The sequence below is a fragment of the Solanum tuberosum genome, unplaced genomic scaffold (assembly GCF_000226075.1).
Source record: "Solanum tuberosum cultivar DM 1-3 516 R44 unplaced genomic scaffold, SolTub_3.0 scf00171, whole genome shotgun sequence".
In the NCBI taxonomy this organism is placed as follows: domain Eukaryota; kingdom Viridiplantae; phylum Streptophyta; class Magnoliopsida; order Solanales; family Solanaceae; genus Solanum; species Solanum tuberosum.
In genome coordinates, this window is record NW_006239097.1 from 938425 (window position 1) to 963190 (window position 24766).

The 24766-nt window shown below is 33.3% G+C and overlaps 2 protein-coding genes across 4 annotated transcripts; both read left to right on the plus strand.

Moving 5' to 3' along the window:
- LOC102598530 (uncharacterized) lies at positions 1-2764 on the plus strand. Of its 2 annotated transcripts, none has more exons than XM_015311759.1 (4): positions 1-120; positions 1077-1218; positions 1775-1925; positions 2515-2764. In XM_015311759.1, the coding sequence occupies exons 2-4, from the start codon at positions 1121-1123 to the stop codon at positions 2614-2616; spliced, it is 351 nt and encodes a 116-aa protein (XP_015167245.1). In that variant the 5' UTR covers positions 1-120; positions 1077-1120; the 3' UTR covers positions 2617-2764. The 2 variants fall into 2 exon arrangements, with proteins under 2 accessions (XP_015167245.1, XP_006354290.1); XM_006354228.2 differs by having other exon boundaries at positions 1-116; positions 1079-1218.
- A 3261-nt stretch (positions 2765-6025) lies between these two features.
- On the plus strand, positions 6026-10215 carry LOC102598860 (probable protein phosphatase 2C 34). 2 transcript variants are annotated; one of them, XM_006354229.2, is made up of 6 exons: positions 6026-6198; positions 8073-8366; positions 8450-8749; positions 9209-9326; positions 9412-9635; positions 9853-10215. In XM_006354229.2, the coding sequence occupies exons 2-6, from the start codon at positions 8136-8138 to the stop codon at positions 10054-10056; spliced, it is 1077 nt and encodes a 358-aa protein (XP_006354291.1). In that variant the 5' UTR covers positions 6026-6198; positions 8073-8135; the 3' UTR covers positions 10057-10215. The 2 variants fall into 2 exon arrangements, with proteins under 2 accessions (XP_006354291.1, XP_015167246.1); XM_015311760.1 differs by having other exon boundaries at positions 8126-8366.
- The last annotated feature ends 14551 nt before the right edge of the window (positions 10216-24766 follow it).

Consider the following 24766-nt stretch of genomic DNA (forward strand, 5'->3'; position numbering starts at 1 on the left):
TAAATATTATATTATACTAAGCAGAAAACTTAAGAAAACCCCTGTGGAAGGTTGGCCGGTGCCGGAGTCTGAAGGGAAGCCGCCGTCATATTCTTCTCACACTCTTCTCATTACCAGTAAGTAATTAAGCTTACCCATTTTCCACCCTCTCTTATAATTGCAAATTTATAACCCCATTTTGCTTCTTCTAATATGGATTTTTTGAATTTGAACTTTTGCCGATAATTGCAAATTGTTCTTCGAAAGAATGGCTGAGTTGGCCTTCACTTACATATCTTCATTCAAATTCACTTTACTTATTAGTGCATACTCAATTCACTATTTTGTTTGTTTTAGGTATATGATTTTGATGGTAATAATAAGTATTTCCTGTCTTTCAGTTTGTTTGCCTGATTTTGACTTTGCAATGTTTAAGAAAAGAGAAAAGTACTACTGAAAATAACCTAAACTTGGCTTGAATTAAACTATTGACCGTCTTAAAAACACCTATTAAATTGATTAACTAGGCTTAAATACATCCTAATCTTACAACTTGAGTGAAATACACTCCTAAATTTTCGTCAAGTTTAGAGGTGTTTTCAACACTTTTCTCGGTTTTTTATTAAGAGTTCCATGCTCCTAAAACCATTTGCTATATCATGTGACAGATCGGGGGTGTATTTGAGTTCAGTTAGTCAAGTAGAGATGTGTTTTTAAGACTATTAATAGTTCGGGGGACGAAACTAATAATTTGTGCAAGTTCAGGATGTTTTTGATACTTCTCTCTTAAGAAAATAAACAAATACTTTTTGAATCTTGTGGTCTTAAACTAAATGTGTAGTGTTTTATGTCACACGGAAAGTTGATATTAAAGAATTGCCAAGAAAGGAAAGAAATTCCTTTTGAAATGGACTAAAAGTAAAGTAAGGAAAATAAATTGAAACGGAGGGAGTATTTTTTATGATGATTTTTAGTATGATATTTTAGGACTTGACTAACTTGCCTACAGTTATATTTACTCAGTTTTGCCTATAATGGGATAGTTCAAAGATGAAATTCTTCTTATATATTCATCATACATGACACAATTAATTTGTAGGAAGGAATAGGAGCTTGATATTTCCTTGTTCCAGTTGCTTCAATGGCCACAATAGCTTCTGGTGCTTTGATTAATTTAGAAGAGCTGGTTCCATCTTCGCAACACTTTAAGCATGGGATCTCTCTTCGCGTAACTGGAAAGTGAGTAATCACTTTTTGTTTTTAATAATGTAACTAGTTTTCCTGCCTTGACTGTTTCCCATCCGCTGTAGTCTTTTATATACAATCACCAATACATTTGAACTGGAAAGTCTATGTAGTTGTTGCTGTTCATGAGAATAATGAACAAGAGAAATTTTGTCTAAGAAGAATGAAGCTCATTTCAAGAATCTTCTGCATAATTTGATCGCATTGTTTAGTTCAGTTTGAAGAGAATATTATGTGTGGTATACTTGTGATAAATGTCAGTCTTTGTAATTCTTTGCGGCAGGTAAAGGGTTAACCTTTAGTCCGTACATTTAGGGTAATGCTTGTTCATAACAAACTTGGAGATAATACAAACCCCATTCTAACTTAATTTTTCGCATTACATTGTTGTTACTTATGGAACTTGTGCGCAAAAAAGTAATTGTTACTACTGAAATGAATGTGCATAGATCATACTTTGGTTTCCATGAGTTGGTTCAAGAACTTGCTCGTCAAGCAAAAGGAAGGAAATTGAAACTCAAGGCTTGACTATTCTTTGTGTTCCCTCTAGGCTCCAAGATTATGATGTGGAGACTGCTGTTGCTGTGATTGTTGATAGAAATGCATCATTAAAAGTTGACACACAACACTTGAATATCAATCTTCGCATTGGTTCCATCTTCCAGTTTATTGGAGAACTGCTTCTTGAACCCGATAATGAGGTATGATACCTTGAATATAGAATATTCATATTGTGGCACAAGCTGCTTTACTTGCTTATGGTCTGCATACATGCATTTAGTCTTCATATTACACCATTCTAATATCTAGATTATTACCCACTTCCTTCCCCAAGAAAAAGGAGCACAAAAATTGAATTTAATAATGGTGCTATTACATGATAAAAGAAAAACACTCATCTTTGTGATGCACTGAGAAAATTAGCAAAGGTTGAGGAACTTGTGTCTTAGGTCACAAGTTCGAGCCCAACACCAAGCGAACTAAGTCCATTGTTTAAGTGGAGAAGGGGTTGAGAGACGGACCCATCATACCTGAGTTTGAAGGCTAGGGTTGGCCCAAAGGGTGGACTCCAGATGGACTTCTCGGTCATAAAAGAAATAACCGTAATTATTGAATATGACTTGACAATTAGATCACTATGGCATTGTTGTTTTAGTGTCTATGTATACAAGCCAATTAGTTGTTGTCTTTTTCCCTTAAACTGTAAGAGGAGGAGTATCAGCTACTGTGGCTAGGGATGTTACTTATAAATTATGATGTGTGATATACAAAGTTGATTTCTGATTACAGGCAATTCTGAAGGCACGAGTTGGACGAAATATGGATGGAATGGATCTCAATCTCTATCGTCAATCTCTGAAACTCTTGAGAGATTTCCAAGCTGGTCGTTGAATAGTTAGACGCCTTAGTGAAAGATTTATCAATGAAAATTTACCAAAAGTAATAGCTAGATCTCATGTTGTGAAGGGCATTCTTGTCATATTCATGGTTGTAGTGGAAGCCTTTTTATACAATTTGCAAAATGCAGTGTTCCTTCTTAGCTCTTGTTGAAAGGCATGCATGGCCAGTGGTGATGTTGGAAGTAGTATTATAAATCAGTTGTCTATTTGCAACTTTTGAATCTCTATTGTTAGGAGAAAAGAGGGTACTGGTTTTTTTTTTTCTTTTTGGTTTTCCACCCGGTGTCTGGTACCCACATTGAGACCGACTAAATCTGGATTCGAGCAGGGAAGTCCCACATTTGGGGGTAAATCGCTCCCTAACAAAGGTGACTTGATCTCGAAACCTCTTGATTAAGGATAAAAGAGTACTTACCACTCAACTACAACCCTTGGTACTGGTTGTTTTTGGGTTCTCTATGACCAGCAAACATGTCCTTTCCAAAGCAAAATGGACAAGTCTTTACACCTTTCTTTTTGGCCCCTCACTTATTTTTACAATAATTGTTGGACCCTGAATATCACTTTTTACTGGGCCAATCCAAATTCAGCTGAAGAGTTTAATAGTATATCTATAGATAAATTGGAACAGTTGATCACATAAATAACATTGTATACCAGGTCATTTCTTCTATTCATTTCGTAACTGGTCAAGAAATTTTAATTCTTACTTTTTTTTTTCTTACTTACAATTTGATCTTAAATTTATCACTCGGATTTTATATGTGAAAATGGTCAAACTCGCATGGCTAGAGCGACTAAATAGGGCTCTACCCAAGCCAATCATCCCAAATCCTGTTCTTCGGACGAATTGTAACCTCTGTTTGATAGGTACTACAACTTTATTTATTTATGACATTTTTGGTGCCTAAAACGCAACTTACATGTAGGTGTAAGTCGTGTGAATGGTAAGTGAGAACATTACTGATTTTCGTAGAATTGAATGGTGAGCTAAGAAAACCAAAAAAAGGTTACCTTAATTTGAGGGAGGTACTTTTGGTGTGGTACAGGAAAGAAATGCACCTTATAATGACATCAATCATATTTGAGAGGGACATTAAAACTGCTTTTCAAAATGGAGTAGCTATGTACAATAAAGGTGCAAATAACACTTGACAATGGCCTATTAATTGATCATCAAATATAGGATATACTGGCTCTTGGCTTCCCCATATAGCTATATTATATATACATTCTCATGGTCATCATTTGCATATTGGAATGTAGCAATTACTTACTTGTTTTGGTCCCTCAATAATGTTGTATCCTTAGACCTATCACTCTTCTCTCCCTCTCATTCTACTTGTCAAAAAAGACATGCCACATGCATTTGCTCAACTTGCTCATTCACTTCTCTAATTATTTGGACAACTACTCTTCCTCATCCATTGTGGATCAAGAATTTGAATTTTTGAGTTCTACATTTTAGAATAACGACTTCAAGTACTAATAATTAGATTTAATATTTAAAAATGTTCCTCATCAATTTTGGAGGTTGACTTGTTTTTCTTTTCATGGTTGCTGACTTCTTTTAATGGAATTATTTATCATAGCACTATAAGTTTCAGATAAGCAACTTGAGAAAAGAGCTTTATTCAAAATTTGGGTAAGAGTTAAAAAAATAGAGGCAATATCAATTAATTTAAAAAATTTCCCCTACCCTTAATGGAATGATTTATTGTCAGAGTCAAGGCCTAAGATTAGGCTGATAAGGCATAGTCGAGGGACAACAGGTGAATATTGATGTACTACCCCTTGCTAGTCCTGAGGGACAGAGGAGGCTAGATTAATCAAAAGATGATTATCGATTCAAGAATGTAAGATGTCCCTGCTTTTTTCAGGGTAAGAATGAACTGATCAAAGATTGTTTTAAACTATAGATTTCAAAAGTTTTCCTTAATTTTTTTAAATTCTATGTCAAATCAAACACAGTTGAAACGGGAAAGTATTATAGATTAACTCCTCATGACAATTCTTGAGTTTTACAAAAAAAAAAAAAAAAAAAAAAAAAACTTTTTTACTTATCTTTAAACTACACATTAAACACCACCTGTTTTGAATTTGTCAGTCTAGTAAAAGTACAACAAGAAAACAAAAACATTAATGAGAACAAATGATTAAGACTGACATAAATTAAGGTTTAATGACACCGCCGAACCAATAAGAGTATATTGGAAAACGTCAAATAGCACCTACAATTATTTAATAAGAATGTTTAATATTTGTTTATGTAAAATGATAATGTTAATTAATCTAACCAATAAATTATTCATATCAACTACTACTGCGGTAACGTACTAAATTTTCATCAATTTAGAACCATAAAGATACTATATTTAATTACCAGGCCTATTACTTAATCATCTATTATTATATTTGTGGGTCAAATTCTATGTTCATTAGTTTAACTATATTTTTGGTTAGATTTTAAGCAACTAATAACAATGCATGGCCAGTATTAGTTTGATATCTTAAATTATAGTATAAATTATAGGAACCACATATTATAAGTACTAAATAACATCCTATCCCTTCTAGTTTTCTATTTACCAAAAATCCCTTAAAAATGATGTTTGCGGGATACATAGTGTTGTGCACGGGATACATTAGGTTTGATACATTCCACATAGCGGGATACATAGCGTTGTGCACGGGATACATAGGTAAAATAAGGGATTTTTGAAAATTTTGAAATAAGTAGGGATAAATGGATATTAAGGTAAGTAAAGGAGTGTAGTTAAGTAATTTGTCCTTTAAAAATCACCAATTTTTTAACCAGAAACGGATACATAACATTGTGCACGGGATACATGCGGGATACATAAGTAAAATAAGGGATTTTTGAAATTTTTGAAATAAGTAGGGATAAATGGATATTAAGGTAAGTAAAGGAGTGTAGTTAAGTAATTTGTCCTAAATTATATGCTCCTCCACAATTGCCTGGCCCTAAATTATTACTCCTTCCATTCCAGTTTATATGAGTTAGTTTGACTTCATACAAAATTTAAAAAAAAATGAAAGACTTTTGAAATTAGTGGTCTGAAATAAGTCATAAATATTTGTACGACTATAAATCATTTCATTAAGGGTAAATTTAACATTTTAAAGTTAAATTATTACTAACTATAGAATTGTATCGTTATTTTTTTATACGGACTAAAATGGAAAGCTAGTCATATAAATTGAGAGGCGGAGAAATTTATAAGATAAAACAAGACAAGAAAGAAAAAATAAGTTCAAAAGCAAAATTAATTTGACCAAACTACCCCTAAGACTATTGTAGTGTGATGATCTCATAAAGGGTTGTTTAGTAATTCCATCTGTCTGAAATGTTGGACATGCACATATATATTAGAGTTCAACTCATGATGAATGAAGAGTCTTAAGAATGGAACATAAATTGCTTGAAGCTTCTCCGATCAGCTTTTGTCGCCGGAGTTTCGCCGGAGCTCTGACGGAGACGTGCGCTTGCCAGGATTTCGTAATCTGAACACACATAGGATCGATAAAAAATACTATATTCAACTCTACCTCAGTACGTTTTTTATACTCTTCTTATTTAAGTTTGTTTGTTGCTATTGTTACATTAATTCCTGATGATGATACCTAGTTTAAATTCATATACAACAAAAAAAAAATAAAAAATTAGTAGCGTTGTATGTGACAATCGATTTTTTTTTAATCCGTTTTAAAAAGAATGACATAATTTGGAAATCAATCTAAAAAGAATGACATGACTTTTAATTTTTCAAAGTTTACCCTTAGAAATGTCATTTTCAAACAGAAGGGAGGGAATGGTAATTTGTTCCTCCTCTTGACTTGTATCCTTAGAGATAATACGAAGTTTATAGATTATGTTTTTGGTTGGAAATCAATCTAAAAAGAATGACATGACTTTTAATTTTTCAAAGTTTACCCTTAGAAATGTCATTTTCAAACAGAAGGGAGGGAATGGTAATTTGTTCCTCCTCTTGACTTGTATCCTTAGAGATAATACGAAGTTTATAGATTATGTTTTTGGTTGGAAATCAATCTAAAAAGAATGACATGACTTTTAATTTTTCAAAGTTTACCCTTAGAAATGTCATTTTCAAACAGAAGGGAGGGAATGGTAATTTGTTCCTCCTCTTGACTTGTATCCTTAGAGATAATACGAAGTTTATAGATTATGTTTTTGGTTGGAAATCAATCTAAAAAGAATGACATGACTTTTAATTTTTCAAAGTTTACCCTTAGAAATGTCATTTTCAAACAGAAGGGAGGGAATGGTAATTTGTTCCTCCTCTTGACTTGTATCCTTAGAGATAATACGAAGTTTATAGATTATGTTTTTGGTTGGAAATCAATCTAAAAAGAATGACATGACTTTTAATTTTTCAAAGTTTACCCTTAGAAATGTCATTTTCAAACAGAAGGGAGGGAATGGTAATTTGTTCCTCCTCTTGACTTGTATCCTTAGAGATAATACGAAGTTTATAGATTATGTTTTTGGTTGAGATTTATTTAAATATTCGATATGGATCTGATGGAATGGAATTCTAGCTTCTCCTTTTACCGAAGAATGCTTGACTAGGGTAATAGTAGTCTTTATCTGCCTCTTTGGATCCAAAATATTGCAAGTATATATGGTGAGAAATTAAAGACAACTATTATATAGTTGCCACTAATATATATGTATTTCTTCTCTTGAAGCAGTCATGATATTTGGACCTTTTCAATTTCTTATGACTGAGAAATCCGTTTGGAGCCAAGTGCCAACCCTCAGGATCAAGCACTGCTAGCCTTCTAAAGCCGCTAGCTCCTATCCCGTTCCACTTAAATACCAAGCTTAATTCGCATGGTGGGGTCAGGGACTAAACCTAAGCTTAAATTTGCCCCTTGATCAAACAAACTCAAATCCTGATTAATGGTTGACTATTAGCTTTAGTAAGCTTTCCTGCTGTGAAGTTACTAACTCAAAGAAAATATTAGCCTTGACAATGAATCTTGTTTTGGATGAGTTGCACTATTGGTGATTACATCTTTTTTTTGTTTTGATCAGTAGAGAAAACCTTTCATTTCTGGAATACAGCTTCAAACTGCTTACAACAAAGGGCCGTTTTCAATTTAATTTTTCCTTTGAGGAGGTGGGGGATCAAGCTATTGTCTCTTGCAGAAATGCAAGGTTAGGCTGCTTACAATAGACCTTTGTGTTCCGGCCCTTACCTGAACCCCACACATAGTTAGTGCACTGGCCTTTATCATCACTTGGAGGCTTAATAAGTTGATCAAAAGAAACATATGGACAAAAAGTTGTTTTGACTTTTAATTGGTGGGTTATAAATTAATGTTCTGTAGCATGCATGTTGATTTATATGTTGGAATATCATGACCATTTCAGTTTTTTTTGGTTGTTTTCATATATTGTAGCTAGTCACAAGGAGTACTCCTAATTCTACATAATTGTACTTGGGTATAATTAGGAACTAAAAGATGGTGCAGTTCTCTTCTATTTTCACTGGCTTTACGAAATCTATAGCAATCAGAAATGGGAAGAAAAGTAAACATGATGACGGAAGGGAAACTGCAGATTCACTGGCTAAAGAAGCTAAAAAGAATGAGATGATGTTAACGTCATCTGGCTCTGTAGCTGGCAATTTGGCTGTTGTTTTCTCCAAAGGAGGGAAGAAAGGTATCAATCAGGATAGATTTGTTGTGTGGGAGGTAACTACGAAAATCAAATCTCGTTTTTTGCATTAGTACTGTAACATGTATCTGTAGTTGTTGACATAAAGTTTGATTTTTAGGATTTTGGATGCCAAGATGACATGATCTTCTGTGGGGTGTTTGATGGGCATGGTCCTTGGGGTCATCTTGTTGCTAAAAGAGTCAGAAAACTGATGCCACCAGCTTTGCTTCGTAATTGGCAGAAACGAGTTTCACACACCGTGGATGGTACTGATGGGATATCGATAGATAGAAGTTGTTTCCAGTTTGACATTTGGAAGCACTCCTACTTTGAGACTTGCTCCATCATCGATCAAGAGCTCGAACAGTATGCTGACTCTTTCTACAGTGGTACCACAGCTTTAACGCTCGTTAGACAGGTAAAGTCTACACACTTAACAAGTTAGACTACTTTATAATTATTAGGACGGAAGGATATAATGACATTTACTTCAATTTCTCACTGCAACTCTCTCGTTTAGAATCAGGAGCCACTACACCAAAAATGATCTTTAGTGACAATTAATTAATGACAATAACTTAATTACAGCAAAATATGTATTTTTTGAGGCAAGTAACACTCTTTGTAAATGTCCCTTAAGCCTATAGCGACATCGAATTCAATGACAATTAACTAATGCCGGTAAAGACTTTAGCGCTCTTTGTTAATGTGCATATTTACTGCCGCTAAAAGCTATTTTTGTGGTAGTGAGCGGACAATTGTTGTTTAAACTACATCACTGTTATCTCGTAAAGCAGTTTAGATTGCTTAAATATTATAATACCTGTATCAGTGACTAAAATTTATTTGTCTCGTGTCTGAAAACTTGGTACTTCAGGGTGATCTACTGGTAGTAGCAAACGTTGGAGATTCTCGAGCTGTATTAGCAACAACAGATGATGATGGTAGATTAGTATCAGTTCAGCTCACCGTTGACCTCAAACCTAACTTACCTCGTCAGTTTTCTTCCATGTTTCACATAATATTGAGTTTCATGAGCATTTTTCGAAAAGAGTAAATATGTTAATGATTACATTACAGGGGAAAGCGAGCGAATAATGCAGTCAAGAGGGAGAGTGTTGTCATGTGAAGATGAACCAGGGGTGTATAGAATGTGGATGCCTACAGTCGAAGGGCCTGGATTAGCAATATCAAGAGCCTTTGGTGATTACTACATAAAGGACTTTGGCCTTATTTCAGAACCAGAATTGACATCCAGAAACATAACACATAGAGATCAGTTTGCCATCTTGGCAACAGATGGGGTATGTATTCCCGCTGTTCCAGTTTATATGACGCTCTTTCCCCTTTAATTTGTTCCATAAAAATGAAAGCTTTCTATATTTCACTTGAAAACTTCATATTTACACGTTGTTATAGCCATACAAGTGTCATGTATGTTAAAGACCGCGTGCAAGGCCAAAAGTTTGTCTTTATTTCTCAAACTTGAAAATAAGTCAATTCATTGTTGATATTGGTTAGGTTTGGGATGTGATGTCAAATGAAGAAGCAGTGGAGATAGTATTTTCAACTGAAGAAAGGGAAGATGCAGCTAAGAGGCTGGTGGAAAGTGCTATTTGTGCGTGGAAACGCAAACGAAGGGGCGTTCCCATGGATGATATCTCAGCAATATGCCTCTTCTTTCATAACATTCCTCCTTCAAAACAACAAGCTAAGAATGTCTAAAATTCAACAACAAGCTTACATGAACTACTAGCTGACTTTCAATTGCTGCTTTTTCCTCTTCTTAATATTTTTTTCAGTACTTGATGGTTTGTACATAAGTTCATACATACATATATAGGCTCTTCATGTTTGCTATTATATTTCAATCAGGCATTGAAATGAAATATATTGAAAATCAAATCAGCTTCAAAGTTGAGGAATATGCTTAATATCTGTTTTCCAGAGATATTGTCAATATTATGGTGCAAACTTTAAAATGCAAAAAAGAGAAAGGGGTCTTTTGACTATTTAGGCTGTTTAGAAAAGTACCTTTATGAAGCATCTACATTTTTATTTGACATAATACATAAACATCACGTTTTAACTTGGTCTCAACTGACATCTCTGTCCTCCAACTTTTCGTGTGAACAAGTAGGTAGACACTAAAAAAATTCAAGAAATTGTATGACTTGCCATTTTGAGACACTAAAAAATATTCAAATTTCACATATGTTGTTGTAATTAAGCTGGAAAAATTAGGATACTACAAGGAACATGTACAAAAGATATACTCATAATAGTTTGTAAAGAGCCTAAGCTGATCTGTGATTCTAAAAATCATTTGTAGCTTGCATGTAAATTGGCAAAAGGTTCTTTCCCCAGGCCTCAAGCAAATCATCCAAATATACTAAATTCTTGAATGCTGCCTAGCAGGGTGTACAAATAAAATTGACAAATCACATCAAATCGATAATATGAGTCAAACCTAGAAAAAAAATAATCTCGACTAGTGGTTTGGTTTCGAAAATATATATATATATATATATATATATATATATGGTCCCAAATCGGAATCAATATATAGTCAGGTCCCAATATCGAGGTCGGGTTCAGGGTTTGATCATGGGTCAGGTCAAGGTTCTAATATCATGGTCAAGATCGACTTCATGTCAGGATTGGGAGTCTTGTTCCTAATTGGGGTCATGGTCAGAAGTTGGATCTTGAATCGAGGTTGGAAGTCTGATCTCTGGTATGGGTTGGGGTCAAGAGGGACCTAGGTTGGGTCCCGAGTTAGGGTCGGGAGTCGGGAGTCGGGATTGAAGTCAGGAGTAGGGTCTCGGGTTGAGTCAGGAGTCAAGTCACGATATTGAGGTTGTCGTTTGATCCGAGGTCGGGGACATGTCGGGGACATGTCAGGGATCCCAATATCAAGGTCAGAAATTAGGTTTCAGGTCAGGATTTGGAGTCTTTTTCCAAATCGAGATCAGGAGTCAAGTCTTGGAAAGGGGTTGAGGGGTTCGATCATACGTATGGGTTGGTGGCGAGAATCGAAACCTAGGTTGGGATCGGGTCCCGAGTCGGGTCCCTAATAGAGAGTTGAGTTTCAAATTAAGGTTAGGAATCGAGTCCCGAGTTGAGGTCGGATAGTAATGTTGGAAGAAACATATTTTCCTTACTTCATAGAGAAAAGTCATTCTCATTAAATTGAAAGAAATTTAGTCAACTTGAAAAATATTTAAACCAATCAAAGACGATAAAATTAAAAAATACCTTTCTTCATATATACAAAATACACACTAAGTTTAAAATGACATTTATTAACACTAAAAATTATCGTTGTAAAATCCAAAACTTGCAAAATTGAAATTCTTACTCCCCTAATAGCCTAATAGCAATAAGTGAAAATGTGATTTGCACTAATAATTAAGGTGGTTCTTTGTATGAGCTGACATGTACGTATGGAACTGTTTCCTAGTCTCTATTACTATATGTTAGTGGTATTAATAATTTTTCCATCTTTGAGGCAAACCAATGATGTGAGTGAGTCACATCAATAAACTCACTCATACCAGACTTTTTTTTAAAGAATTCACCAGAAAAGAGCTAGCACCCGCACACACTTTGCTGTTCTACATATGCTTTGTTTACATATTTAAGTCACATTTTTATTAGAAGTAGAAAACTAAAAATAAGAGTTATATGAGAAATTGGAAATTATGATGATATATGGAATGAGAAGATAAACAAATAATGTGGTCTGTGTTACAGTTTTAACGGAAAAAGATCAAAAATACTTCTGAAATATAGAAAATAGAACACTTTTATTCTTCATTATCTTTTGATATTAAAAATATTCTAATCGTCTAAATATTGGACCACACTTGCTCCTATTCACAGTCAGATCAGCTTCAGTTAATTTTTGTATCAAAATCAAGCTATATTTGTGGATTCTTGTAGCGTATGTTATTTTCTTTTTTAGCCCGGTCCAATTTTTCATGGCATATACTTTTGCCAATCCCCTTTTTGTTTTTCCAATTTCTCCTAAAAAGCTCAAAGGTTTCATTTTTACGTTTTCTCAGTTTCAATTTACGTGATATCCTTTGGATTTCGAGATTTAAATAAATTTTGCATTGATAAGAATGTTTTCATATATATATATATATATATATATTTATAATTGATTTCATTTGATTTTAACTTAAAAAAAAGTCAAAACGAACCAAACCAATCCGACATTACATGCTTATAACTTTTATAAAATTTTTATGCATTTTATAAATATCTCTTTAACTTTTTTTTATAGTTCTTATCCTTTTAATATATTATTTCAAGTTTGGACTTAGAATTTTGAATAATCCAATAAATTTATAGGTTATACATGCATGTTATTAACTCAAATATTGCTCAAACCAAAACCAATTACACTAATACTAACAAAAGAAATGATTTCAACACTAGGGGTGTGTTCGGTAAAAATATTTTTTCTCATGTTCATTTGGGTAAAAAAGTTGAAAATACTTTTTTAGAAAAACAAGCTCTTTGAAAATAAGAAAAATAATTTTCTTAATGAAAGTAAGGAAAACAAGTGGGATGGTGTCCTCCACCCTCACAATTACTCACCCCACAACCACATATCGTCCACCCAATCACAAATCCACCACCACCAACACCCACTCTACCACCTTACCCAACCCCACTACAACAAATGCGAATTCAGGATTTCAGAAGGATGAGTGTACTATTACGAAAAGATGCATCTAAAATATAAATTTGACTGATTTTATCTTTAAGTTCTTATCACTGAACTGTTAAATAATAAAAGTTATAGGTCCAAAATAGATAATACTACTAATTTTAATTTTTAATATACACATTTGATTTAATTATATAAAAATTTCACAGTGCTAATTTTTTTAGGAATTCCCAATGTAACACACTTGAAAATTCTGAAAGAGTAAGGCAAAAAAAAAAACAAAAGAAAAATTAATAAAAATGCCAGAAGTGTTACCGATAACCACTTGGAGAGGTGTTACTCAAAAACACAAGATATATATAAGATTTAAATTTCTATCCTTACTTAGAAAGGTGCACTCAATCATAATCGTATTATTATATGATACTTTGAACATGGGTTCACACCTCTATATTTAACTATTTTTTAAAAACTATAACACTACTATATATCATCTAGAGAGTGGAGCATGAGTTCACGTGAACCAGAGAACCTCCCCTAGATACGCTCCTGCACCAGAACCCCTCACCCTAGTCCCACCCATTCTCGTTAAATATATACAAATACTTTTAGTATGATATTTTTTACTTCCAAACACATGAAAATAAGTAAGAAACCACTTATTTTTCAAGAAAATATTTTCCTTCATACCACACACCCTAAGAATAAAAGTAATATTAGATGTATATTCTTTAATTTTGCATTGGTTAAATTTTTCTTCTTTAATATTTAATTATGTAACTACTATTTATTAACCGTACTTATTTTTGACATGACTTAGTACTTTTAGGCCTCATTTGTTTGCACTTAATGAATGTTTAATCTTAATTATTCAGATTTTGGTCATTAAGTTTGTTTGTTTTTGAGGTATGAATCTTCATCATTCAGATTTCAGAAAAGGATCAAAATGACCCTTAAACTATGCTAAATAAATCACTTATACCCTTCATTATATTTTGGGAGCAAAAATATCCGTGCCGTTATCCCAAAAGACTACCCTCAAGAGTTAACAATAGTGATGTGACAGGCCACGTGACACTAATTCCGCCACCTAAGCTTGCCAACTAGGATATCTTTTAAAATTGTATAACTTACCGAAATCTCATACATTTGGGGGCTACTTACATCCTATCCCGAAAGTTTCCCCAATTAACAAAATCTCAATTTTTTCATTGCTCTCGAATACATTCCTTGGTTGTCTGATACATTGCAAATGATACATTAATTAATGAGAGGGATGTATCTGAGAGGGGATCTGGATATATCCAAGAGGGATTTTTGTAATTTGTTTAAATGATAAGAAATTTTAAAGATTATGATATTCTTAAGTTGTATATTTATGTAATTTTTCCTTTAAAATATGAGTCATTAATTTTAAGTATAACTTACCTAAATCCCATAGTATAAGACCCTAAATTACATTTTATCCCTACTCTTTTCTATTTTACAAAAATCCCTTAAAAATCAAACATCCGGATACATAAGTTTCCTCCGGATACATTATATATGATACATCATAAACTTGTTTGTTGCGCTTAAAATGAAATATTCATGTAAAATTGATTTTCTTTCCCACAAATCACGCATAACTAATTTTCTTCCCACAAATCAGGCAGAACTGATTTTCTTTTCCCACAAATCACGCAGAGGGATTGATATCATTCCATTCCAATCTGTAATAGCTTCACAAAATTCAAAAATCAATTTTTCATCTTCTCTATCAATTCGAAATCTTGAATCTCAAATCCTCCATTGTAGATGATTGGACAAACGATTCACGATTTCAAATCATCAATTCGAAATCGTCGAGTAATTTGAATTCAATGTATCACGCAAAACTAATTGGACAACCTTGGCTGCTGCTAACATTGCTAACAAGATTCTTCTGTCAACTAGTAAGTTTCTATTCCCTCTTTTCATCTTTCGTTATTAAATTTTAATTTGATTTCAGAAAAGTTATTTCATTTCTTGTTTAGAGAAAATTGAAGAATTTTAGAAGAAAACATTGATGAAATCAAGAAACAAAAATGGGAAACAATCACCATTGATTGATATAACGAATGATTCCCCCATTGTTGGTCTTGTTATGGGAAATTTAGAGACCCTATCTTCAGAAATATCCAAAAAATGATTACTTGTCAAGCTAAATACTTGGTTACTCCTGGATCTTGCGAGGATTTATTTGAGGGGACAAGTTAAGACTTGTTGCAAAAGGTTGAAGAAGACGTTTATGTTGTCGTTTTGATGTGAACATGTAAGTCATGATACATTAGTGGTAAACGACGCATGTGTATAGTAATTTTGTATCTATAGATTATGATGTGGTCATTATTTTGTATCTGAATGTGATTTGTATAAAACTGTTTCAACATAATATATTGTATATGATACATGTAATAAATGGTTTAACAAATGAGATGAATCAAATACGTTTTGAATATCAAGTGTGTATCACAAATTTGTATAAATGTATCAGACTATTATTGTGTATATTGTACATATAAATAGTGTAACAATCAAGATATGTAAATTACTTGTTTTGATCAAGAAAATTTGTGGATGATACATTAATATATATATCAATCTTGGATTTTTGTGGATGATACATTACTGTGTGATAGTTATTAAGTATCAGATACATGTAGTTTAAAATAAACTTTTACCAAACCAAACTTCGCTTACTATTTTTAAAATTCTTTTGCAAAAACAAATAAAACAAAAAAGGAAGGAAATATTCACTTTCTTTTTACGCCAAAAAATATTTAAACTATGAGAGAAAATTTTCGAAACAAAAAAGGCACCTTAATATCAAATGAAGGCGTTATTTATATATGGAACCATTAGCTAAATTTTAAAATAATATTAATTCTCTTTATTCATAAAATTTGGCAATTTGTATTCTTTTATTATAATTATATTGTTTATTTTAAAAGAATTTAACAACTCCCAATTCACATAAAAATAGATTGTGTTGACTATCATATATAATCTAGTCTCATCATTGTTTTCAAACAAGAGGTTTCTAAGCAATTATGGCTTGGTTATTCGTTCCTTCACATTTCTTTGTATTCCTTTTTTAGTCTTAATCAAATTTTAGTTTGAAGTATATAATTAGTTATATATATGCAGATTATATGATAAATAAGATTGTTTTTTAAATAATGGATATGTATCATATACCTATTGTTGGATCTGATACACAATGCTCCAGTTATAGAACATTACGATTTATAAATCAAGATTATTATTGGGTAATATGTACATATACATCGCATTCTAAGTTGGGTAGGACTGAACAAATATTAAAGAGTGCAGATACATAACACACAACTTGATTTATTGTTGTCTATATAGCCTTTCAAATTTGAATAAGATTGATGATACATTAAAGAACTTGATACATGCAAATGATACATTATGTAATGTTTATGTATCAACAACATTTATATTGAATATGCTAAAACTAATCGAATATTCAACAACATTAGGGTTATATATCAACACCTTAAATATGAATATGATACATTGCATAAAACAAAGGCTACTGTGACAGTGATGTATCAGATCAGTGACACTAACAAAGGGTAATTTAAGAATAAAAATAAACGAGATACATTGAAAATCTATATCTTTTACAGTGATAGTAGTGTAATGGTAGATCCAACTTTTTCCCCTCTTTTTTTTGGGCATTTTTTCAATAGTAGATTTAAAGCTCGAGCATGTGTCCTTCCTCGATTTCTCCGCTCACAAATTTATCATGAATATAATTTGGTATTGTGTACGGATACATATTCTTCTAAATTTGGATAATCGTAGAAGATACATAGCAACACTTGATACATAATAAAAATGATACATTTGGTAGAGACTACTTCTTTCCATTTCATAATGTAGTTTCACCAGCAAAAGAGGATCCCCTGGAATCGAATTGTTTGCAAGGAGCAATGTGGATACATCATCTCTTTCACCTTTCCCTTATGCATTTTGTGAAGGTGGAAAGGGAGGAGATCTGGTAGTTCTTTGGGAAAAATGTGGAGCGAAGACTTACTTGGGTTCTTCGAAAAAAATTGTGGAGCGATCTTACTGAAAGGAGAGAGAACAAATCTGAAAATTAAAAAATGAAGGAAGTAAAGATTGAGGGAGTGAAAATAGGAAGAGATTGAGTGAGTAAAAATAGGAAGAGATTGAGGGAGTGAAATAAGGAGTAAAAATGGGAAGAGAAACGTGTACAACTTTATGTATCCGGGAACAATGGGGTTTGGAAGGAAAAAGAAGGATTTTGGAAATATTTTAAAATGGTAGGGAATAATAGAAATTATGGAAAATAAAGGTGTGTATATATGTAATTTATCCTAATTTTAATCAAATATATAACCCAATCCAAAGCCACTCTTACTAGACCCAATCCACTAAAATTAAAAGACAAACACCATCTTTTCTTCGCATTTTCACCATTCAATTCAGCATACCCGACCAACTCGGTTTTTGCACTTGCTTTAGTTGTTTGTTTCCTATGAAAATGATACTTTGCATAATAACAGTTTAGTAGTGTCACTCTTTAGTAGCATATGTATCTTCTTGTGAGAAGAATAGTTGGAGTCATGCAAACTGCGATATCTGTGTTTGTGAGAAGACTAGACGGAGTCATTATAAATTGAGATTCTTCAAGCGAAATTATGTTCTTTAAAAAACCCTAGCCGTTGGTTGCTAATTTAAGGTGTAAAGATAACGTTTGTCTCTTAATTTTTAGTAAGTTGGTTCTACTAAAAATGGGTTAGGATTGGGTTATAAATTGAGCCAAAATTAATGACCCATATTTTAGTGAATCCTAGTTAGCAAATTTAGGTGGAGGAATTAGAGTCATGGCGTTTGTCACATTATTGGTGTTAACTCTTGAGGATATTTGTGGTTAATTGGAATAATGTGGGACATTTTTTATCCCAAAATGTAACAAAAGATATAAGTGATCTATTTCGTATAGTTTATGGACAATTTTAACCCTTTTTCGTTTAGATTTTAATTATTAAGCGTGTTCTTATTTTACAACCACTTAATGGGTCTAAATGATTAAGATCTATAACAAAGTCTTAAAGTCATTTATAATATATCTATTTACAATATTCTACAAAGATACAGTTCACCGTTATTTCATTTACTTTCACCCACAACCACCATTTCAATCACAACTACCACCACTGTCAATCACTACCATGACACCACCTGCCATCCATAACCACCATCCACAGTCCAATCATAATTATTGCCAATCACCAAAATCAATTATCATCACCATTAGCCATCATTAATTATAGTTATCACCTAAACTATTATTACATCCACTAATCACTACTGATAGTTACCATTATTAGTCAACATTATATATGCTAATTGTCACCATTCACTACTTCCATTAGTTATCAATATCATTCCACTACTAATTATCAGCTGCTACCAATAACAATCACGGTCAATCACTATACCATAAAATACTACCCACAACCAGCATCATCAGTTAACATCATCCCAAATCGACACACATTAATCATGGTTAGTCATCATCATCACCAATTGCCATATAAAAAAATTAAAATATTTTATTGATATAATATTATATTAATTTAGTATTCAAATCTTAATGCAATATCGTAATATTAAGATGTTTATTCAAATTAAGACCTCTAAATCTTAATAATGCACAACTTTATTCAGATGTGCATTCTTGATTCAGACGTCTTAATCTTAATAAAAACAAAAGAGGCCTTGGAGTATGATCATTTTCATTATGGCTTATTAATTAACAATATTTGTTTTATGCTATTTCATTATCCCTTTTGTCGAATATTTTAGTACAATCATCACTCATCTAATATTTTGTGTTATTTTTTTAATTAAGAAACACCTTAGATAGTTATATTCTACTAGGATCAAAGAAATATTATATACAAGTTATATTTTTTTTGTATGAAGACTTTATAAAAAAAATAATAATCTGAAAATCCGAGAAAACAAAAAGAACACCAAAAAGGCAAAAACTACGAAGTTGGAAAACCCGACATTTGTAAGTTTGGTTGGTTTATAAATTTAAAAGCTTGACATAATTAATTTGATTTGATATTCGAAAGATTCTAATCGATCTGGCTGATTGAAATTATTATACAAATATTAATAATATGAGTATTAATTATGCAAATATTAATTATATAAATATTAATTATGTAGGTATTCATTACGCATATTCTTTGGATGTTGTATTAATTAATTGTTATACTAAAAATTAGTAAGATTATATACTTATTAAAAATTTAAATTTAAGAAATTTATTTATAATTATACCTTGTCCTTCTTTTAACTTTGTATTTTTTTATTCTTCATTTTAATTTAGACAACTACTTTGATAGGAGGGCAATGTTTGGATTTGATAGCACTACTACGCAAAGGCGGATCCACGTGTGTCCTTAGGGTGCACGTGCACCCGTTAACTTCTCTAACTTACACATTAATGCACACCTCTGAGGTTCGGGGACTTAGGTCGTTCGAATCTCATTTTCTTGTTTCTTTTTTGTTTTTATTTGTAAAGCTTAAAAATATCGAGGGACTGGGTTCAAATCCCATTTACTTTTGTTTCTTTTTCGTTTTTATTTGTGAAGTTTAAAAATATTAAATAAAATAAAGGGATGACAGGTTTGCAGAATGAAACGTAAAACCACCACTCCATAAAGCAAACTTTATGTAGTAGACTCATTTACTTCATATTTATACGTTAGTGCATTAATTATATATTTTTATGTTTAATGAAATTATCATACGAACCGGTAGTAAGTGTCATGTTTTAACTAATATAAATTAGCCGTTGATGAAGCGCCTGTCGTCTTCAAATCCTAGGTTTGCCTCTACAATATTACGGCTAAAGCTGTAATTCCAGCAAAATCAAAGAAAAACTTATCCAATTATAATTCAGCAGCATTCTCCTTCCAACAAAAGCAAAACAGCTCCAAGTCACTGTTATCTCATGTATTAAGGTTAGCAAAACAGAAACAGAAAAATAGATGAAACATAGAGAAATAATAATTCGAGTCCACAGAACCCACTGTGTTTCCTTAAGAAATTTAATCCCCTCAAGTACCCGAGGTTGCAGATTAATTTCTCCCAAGATAAAATGGATTAACCTATTAGAGAAGTAGCGGTACCTCAAACTTCAATAATTTCAGCTAACGCAAGAACAGTAACGAGAGCACACATAGACTCAGTCGATCGACAATTTGCTTATGTAAGAAAATGTATGCAGAGAGGAAAAATTTCCAGTGAATAAAAAATGAAAAAGACCTCTTATTTATAGCCATTTGCAGCAAGGAACGCGTCTGTTCGGACAATGGTGTATTTCCAGAACGTTGTGTCTTTTTTGGGAAAAGTAACGCCTTTTCGGAAGGAACAGGTCCCTTCAGAACGTTTTTACCGTTACACGCGAATTTCAAATAAATTCCGTTACGCGAAATTAATTCTGTTAATTAACTAACATTCTGAATTAATTTTTAAGAGAAAGGAAATCAATTAATGAGATTGATTAGATAAATTTTGTCCAAAAAATATTATCAATCAATCACATCATTTGCCAAATCCAAATCCAAAGCCGAGCGAGCGACGACGACGACGGCGCGAGGGGGAACCTTCTTCTTAACCCTTTAAGAACTAAAGGAAGTGTTTCCTATTATAAGGACACCAATTTTCCCTTCTTCTACTAATATGGGAGAAATGACTTTTCATTTGCTATTTGCAATGACTTTTCATTTTCCCTCCAAAATTGGTTCCCCCATTTTCATTGGTTCTTCCACTTTCCATTTTCTCTTTTTATTTCCCATTCACACCTTGCTAAACACAACAATCCACCACATGAATGGGGAATGGCTATTGTTAAAACATATGCATGAAAAATAGTGTGATTCGTAAGTAAAGATTGATTGCATCTGGATAAGTGAGTTTCCCTTTGAACTTTCCATAGTGAACATATATCGGATATACTCGGTCAATCGGTAGATTGATATCTTTGAACCGTCGAGATTTGGTGTATACCTAGACAACATAAGTCACACAATCAACCCTTGAACTGTTTTTGGTTCTCATTGTTTTGTTCGTTTCAGCCATGAACACGTCTTGGTTTATAAGTGGTCCTTATGCCTTTATCCTGGTTACTGAACATTGTCTCATCATGAGAATGGACATAAAATAAATTTTGACAATGTTGAACCGTCATTTATGACTTTGTTTTATCTCCTTGAACCTAGATCTTGGGATCTCCAGTCTTCTAGGTAGAGTTACCGTCACGATGACTTGTTCTCGGCCATAGTCCCATTCCCGTCGATGATCTCTCAACTCCCTCTCTAGTTAGGCCTTTTGTAAGTGGATCCGACACATTATCCTTTGACTTTACATAGTCAATTGTGATAATTCCACTAGAGAGTAGTTGTCTAACAGAGTTATGTCTTCGTCTTATGTGACGAGACTTCCCGTTATACATAACGCTTCCAGCCCTTCCTATTGCAGCTTGACTATCGCAGTGTATGCATATAGGGGCCATTGGTTTGGGCCAAAACGGAATATCTTCTAAGAAATTCCGGAGCCATTCAGCTTCTTCACCTGCCTTGTCTAAGGCAATGAATTCTGACTCCATTGTAGAGCGAGCTATACATGTTTGTTTGGATGATTTCCAAGATATTGCTCCTCTACCAATAGTGAAAACATATCCACTCGTGGATTTGGTTTCAGTTGACCCAGTAATCCAATTTGCATCACTATATCCTTCAAGAACTGCTGGATATTTGTTGTAATGCAAAGCATAGTTTTGAGTGTCTTCTAAGTATCCCAAAACTCTCTTCATTGCCAACCAATGATTTTGATTGGGATTACTTGTGTATCGACTCAGTTTACTTATAGTGCAGGCTATGTCTGGTCGTGTACAATTCATGACATACATCAAACTTTCCAATACTCTGGCGTAATCCAATTGAGACTGACTTTCACCTTTATTCTTAGCAAGATTAAGGTTTACATCAATTGGGGTTTTTGCCTTTTTGAAATTCAAATACTTGAACTTTTCAAGTACTTTTTGAATATAATGAGATTGAGATAATGCTAGACCGTTAGGAGTTTTGTGAATCTTTATTCCCAATATTAAATCGGCTACTCCTAGATCTTTCATATCAAACTTACTAGCAAGCATATGCTTAGTAGCTTTTATATTGGCGATGTCCTTGCTCATTATCAGCATGTCATCCACATAAAGGCATTCAATGACCTCCTGATTCAGAGTGTCTTTAATGTAGACACATTTATCACATTCATTGATCTTAAATCCATTTGACAACATGGTTTGATCAAACTTTGCATGCCATTGTTTCAGTGCTTGTTTTAGTCCATAAAGTGACTTAACAAGTTTGCATACTTTCTTTCCTTTACCGGGAACTACGAAGCCCTCAGGCTATTCCATGTAAATCTCTTCCTCCAGCTTTCCATTTAAGAAGGCGATTTTCACATACATTTGATGGATTTCAAGACCGTATACTGCAGCCAGGGCAATTAACATCCGAATTGATGTAATCCTAGTCACTGGCGAGTATGTGTCAAAATAATCAAGACCTTCTTTCTGTCTAAAGCCTTTGACAACAAGTCTTGCTTTATATTTGTCAATAGTTCCATCATCTTTCATCTTCCTTTTAAAGATCCATTTCGAACCCAAGGGTTTGTTTCCTGGAGGAAGATCAACCAACTCCCAGGTATGATTGCTTAAGATTGATTCAATCTCACTATTGACAACCTCCTTCCAAGAGGTTGAGTCGCTAGACAACATAGCTCCTTGAATGTTTGAGGCTCACTTTCAAGAAGGAATGTTACAAAATCATATCTAAATGAAGTAGTTGTCCTTTGACGTTTACTGCGCTTTGGGCTCTTTTCATTAGGTTCATTCTCTTTTGGTTCTTCTCGAGGTCGTTTAGAACCCCCACTAGATGACTCAAGTCTAGTTTTATACGGATAAATATGTTCAAAGAATTCAGCATTATCTTATTCCATTACCGTATTGTCATGAATATCTAGATGTTCGGACTTATGAACCAAAAATTGACATGACTTACTATTTGTGGCATATCCAATGAATACACAATCCACCCTTATTTTCACCCTCTTAGGTATAGGAACCTGGACTTTGGCTAGACACCCCCACACTTTGAAATATTTCAAGTTGAGTGTTCTACCTTTTCCATTTCTCATATGGAATAATATGTGTCTTGGTGTGAGGCACTCTATTGTAGTATTCGATTTGTTGTAAGGATAAGCTTCCCCCCACCAAGTTTTGTTGGTAAATCTGAACTGATAAGTAAGGCATTCATCATTTCCTTTAAAGTTCGGTTTTTCCTTTCCGCAATTCCATTAGATTGAGGATAGTAAGGTGCAGTAGTTTGATGGATGATTCCATTTTCCAAACATATTTCTGCAAATGGAGATTCATATTCTCCACCTCTATCACTTCTGATCATTTTGATCCTTTTATCCAACTGATTTTCAACTTCAATTTTATATTGCCTTAATGCATCTATTACTTCATCCTTACTATTTAGCAAATATACATAACAATATCTAGTGCAATCGTCAATAAAAGTTATAGTAAATACTTTTTCCCACCTACGTGATGGTGTTGACTTCATGTCACAAATGTCAGTGTGAATCAGTTCTAAGGGATATAAATTCCTTTCAACAGATTTATAAGGATGCTTAACATACTTAGATTCAACGCAAACTAGACATTTTGATTTATTGCACTCAAATTTAGGCAAAACATTTAAGTTAATCAGTTTTCGCAAGGTTTGGTTATTAACGTGTCCCAAACGTTCATGCCATAAACATTTAGACTCAAGCAAGTAAGAAGAAGTAGAGTTTTTATTCATATCAACTGCAATTACATTGAGTTTGAAGAGGCCCTCAGTGAGGTAACCTTTTCCTACATACATCTCATTCTTACTTACTACAACTTTATCAGAAACAAATACACATTTGAATCCGTTCTTAGTCAGAACTGGTATAGAAACTAAATTCTTTCCCAATTCCGGAACATACAAGACCCTGTTCAAAGTCACCACCTTGCCCGATGTCATCTTCAAGTGGACCTTGCCAGTTCCTTCAACCTTTGCAGCAGTGGAGTTCGCCATAAATAATTTCTCGTCTGCTGGTGCTGGTGTATTTGATGCAAATAATTCTTTGTTGGCACAAACATGGCATGAGGCACCAGAATCTATCCACCATTCTATTGGATTTCCAACCAAGTTGCATTCTGAAGGCATTGCACAAAGATCGTCCATCTCTTCTTTGGATTAAGCCAAATTTGCTTGATCCTTCTTCTTGTCCTTCTTGGGACCCCGACATTTAGTAGCCCTATGACCACGTTTTCCACAATTGAAGCAACTTCTATTGAATTTCTTCTTAGGAGGATTGCTTTATGGACCAGATGCTTTCTTTCTTTTCTTTGATTTTGTGGGATCTTCTTCAACAATATCTACTCCTGATATTGCTGAATTACCACGCGACCTCTTTTCTGCGGCCTTGTTATCCTCTTCGATTCTCTGCCTTACCATGAGATCTTCAACAGTCATCTCCTTGCGTTTATGTTTCAAGTAGTTTTTGAAGTCCTTCCACAATGGAGGTAACTTCTCAATAATGGCAGCCACTTGAAAA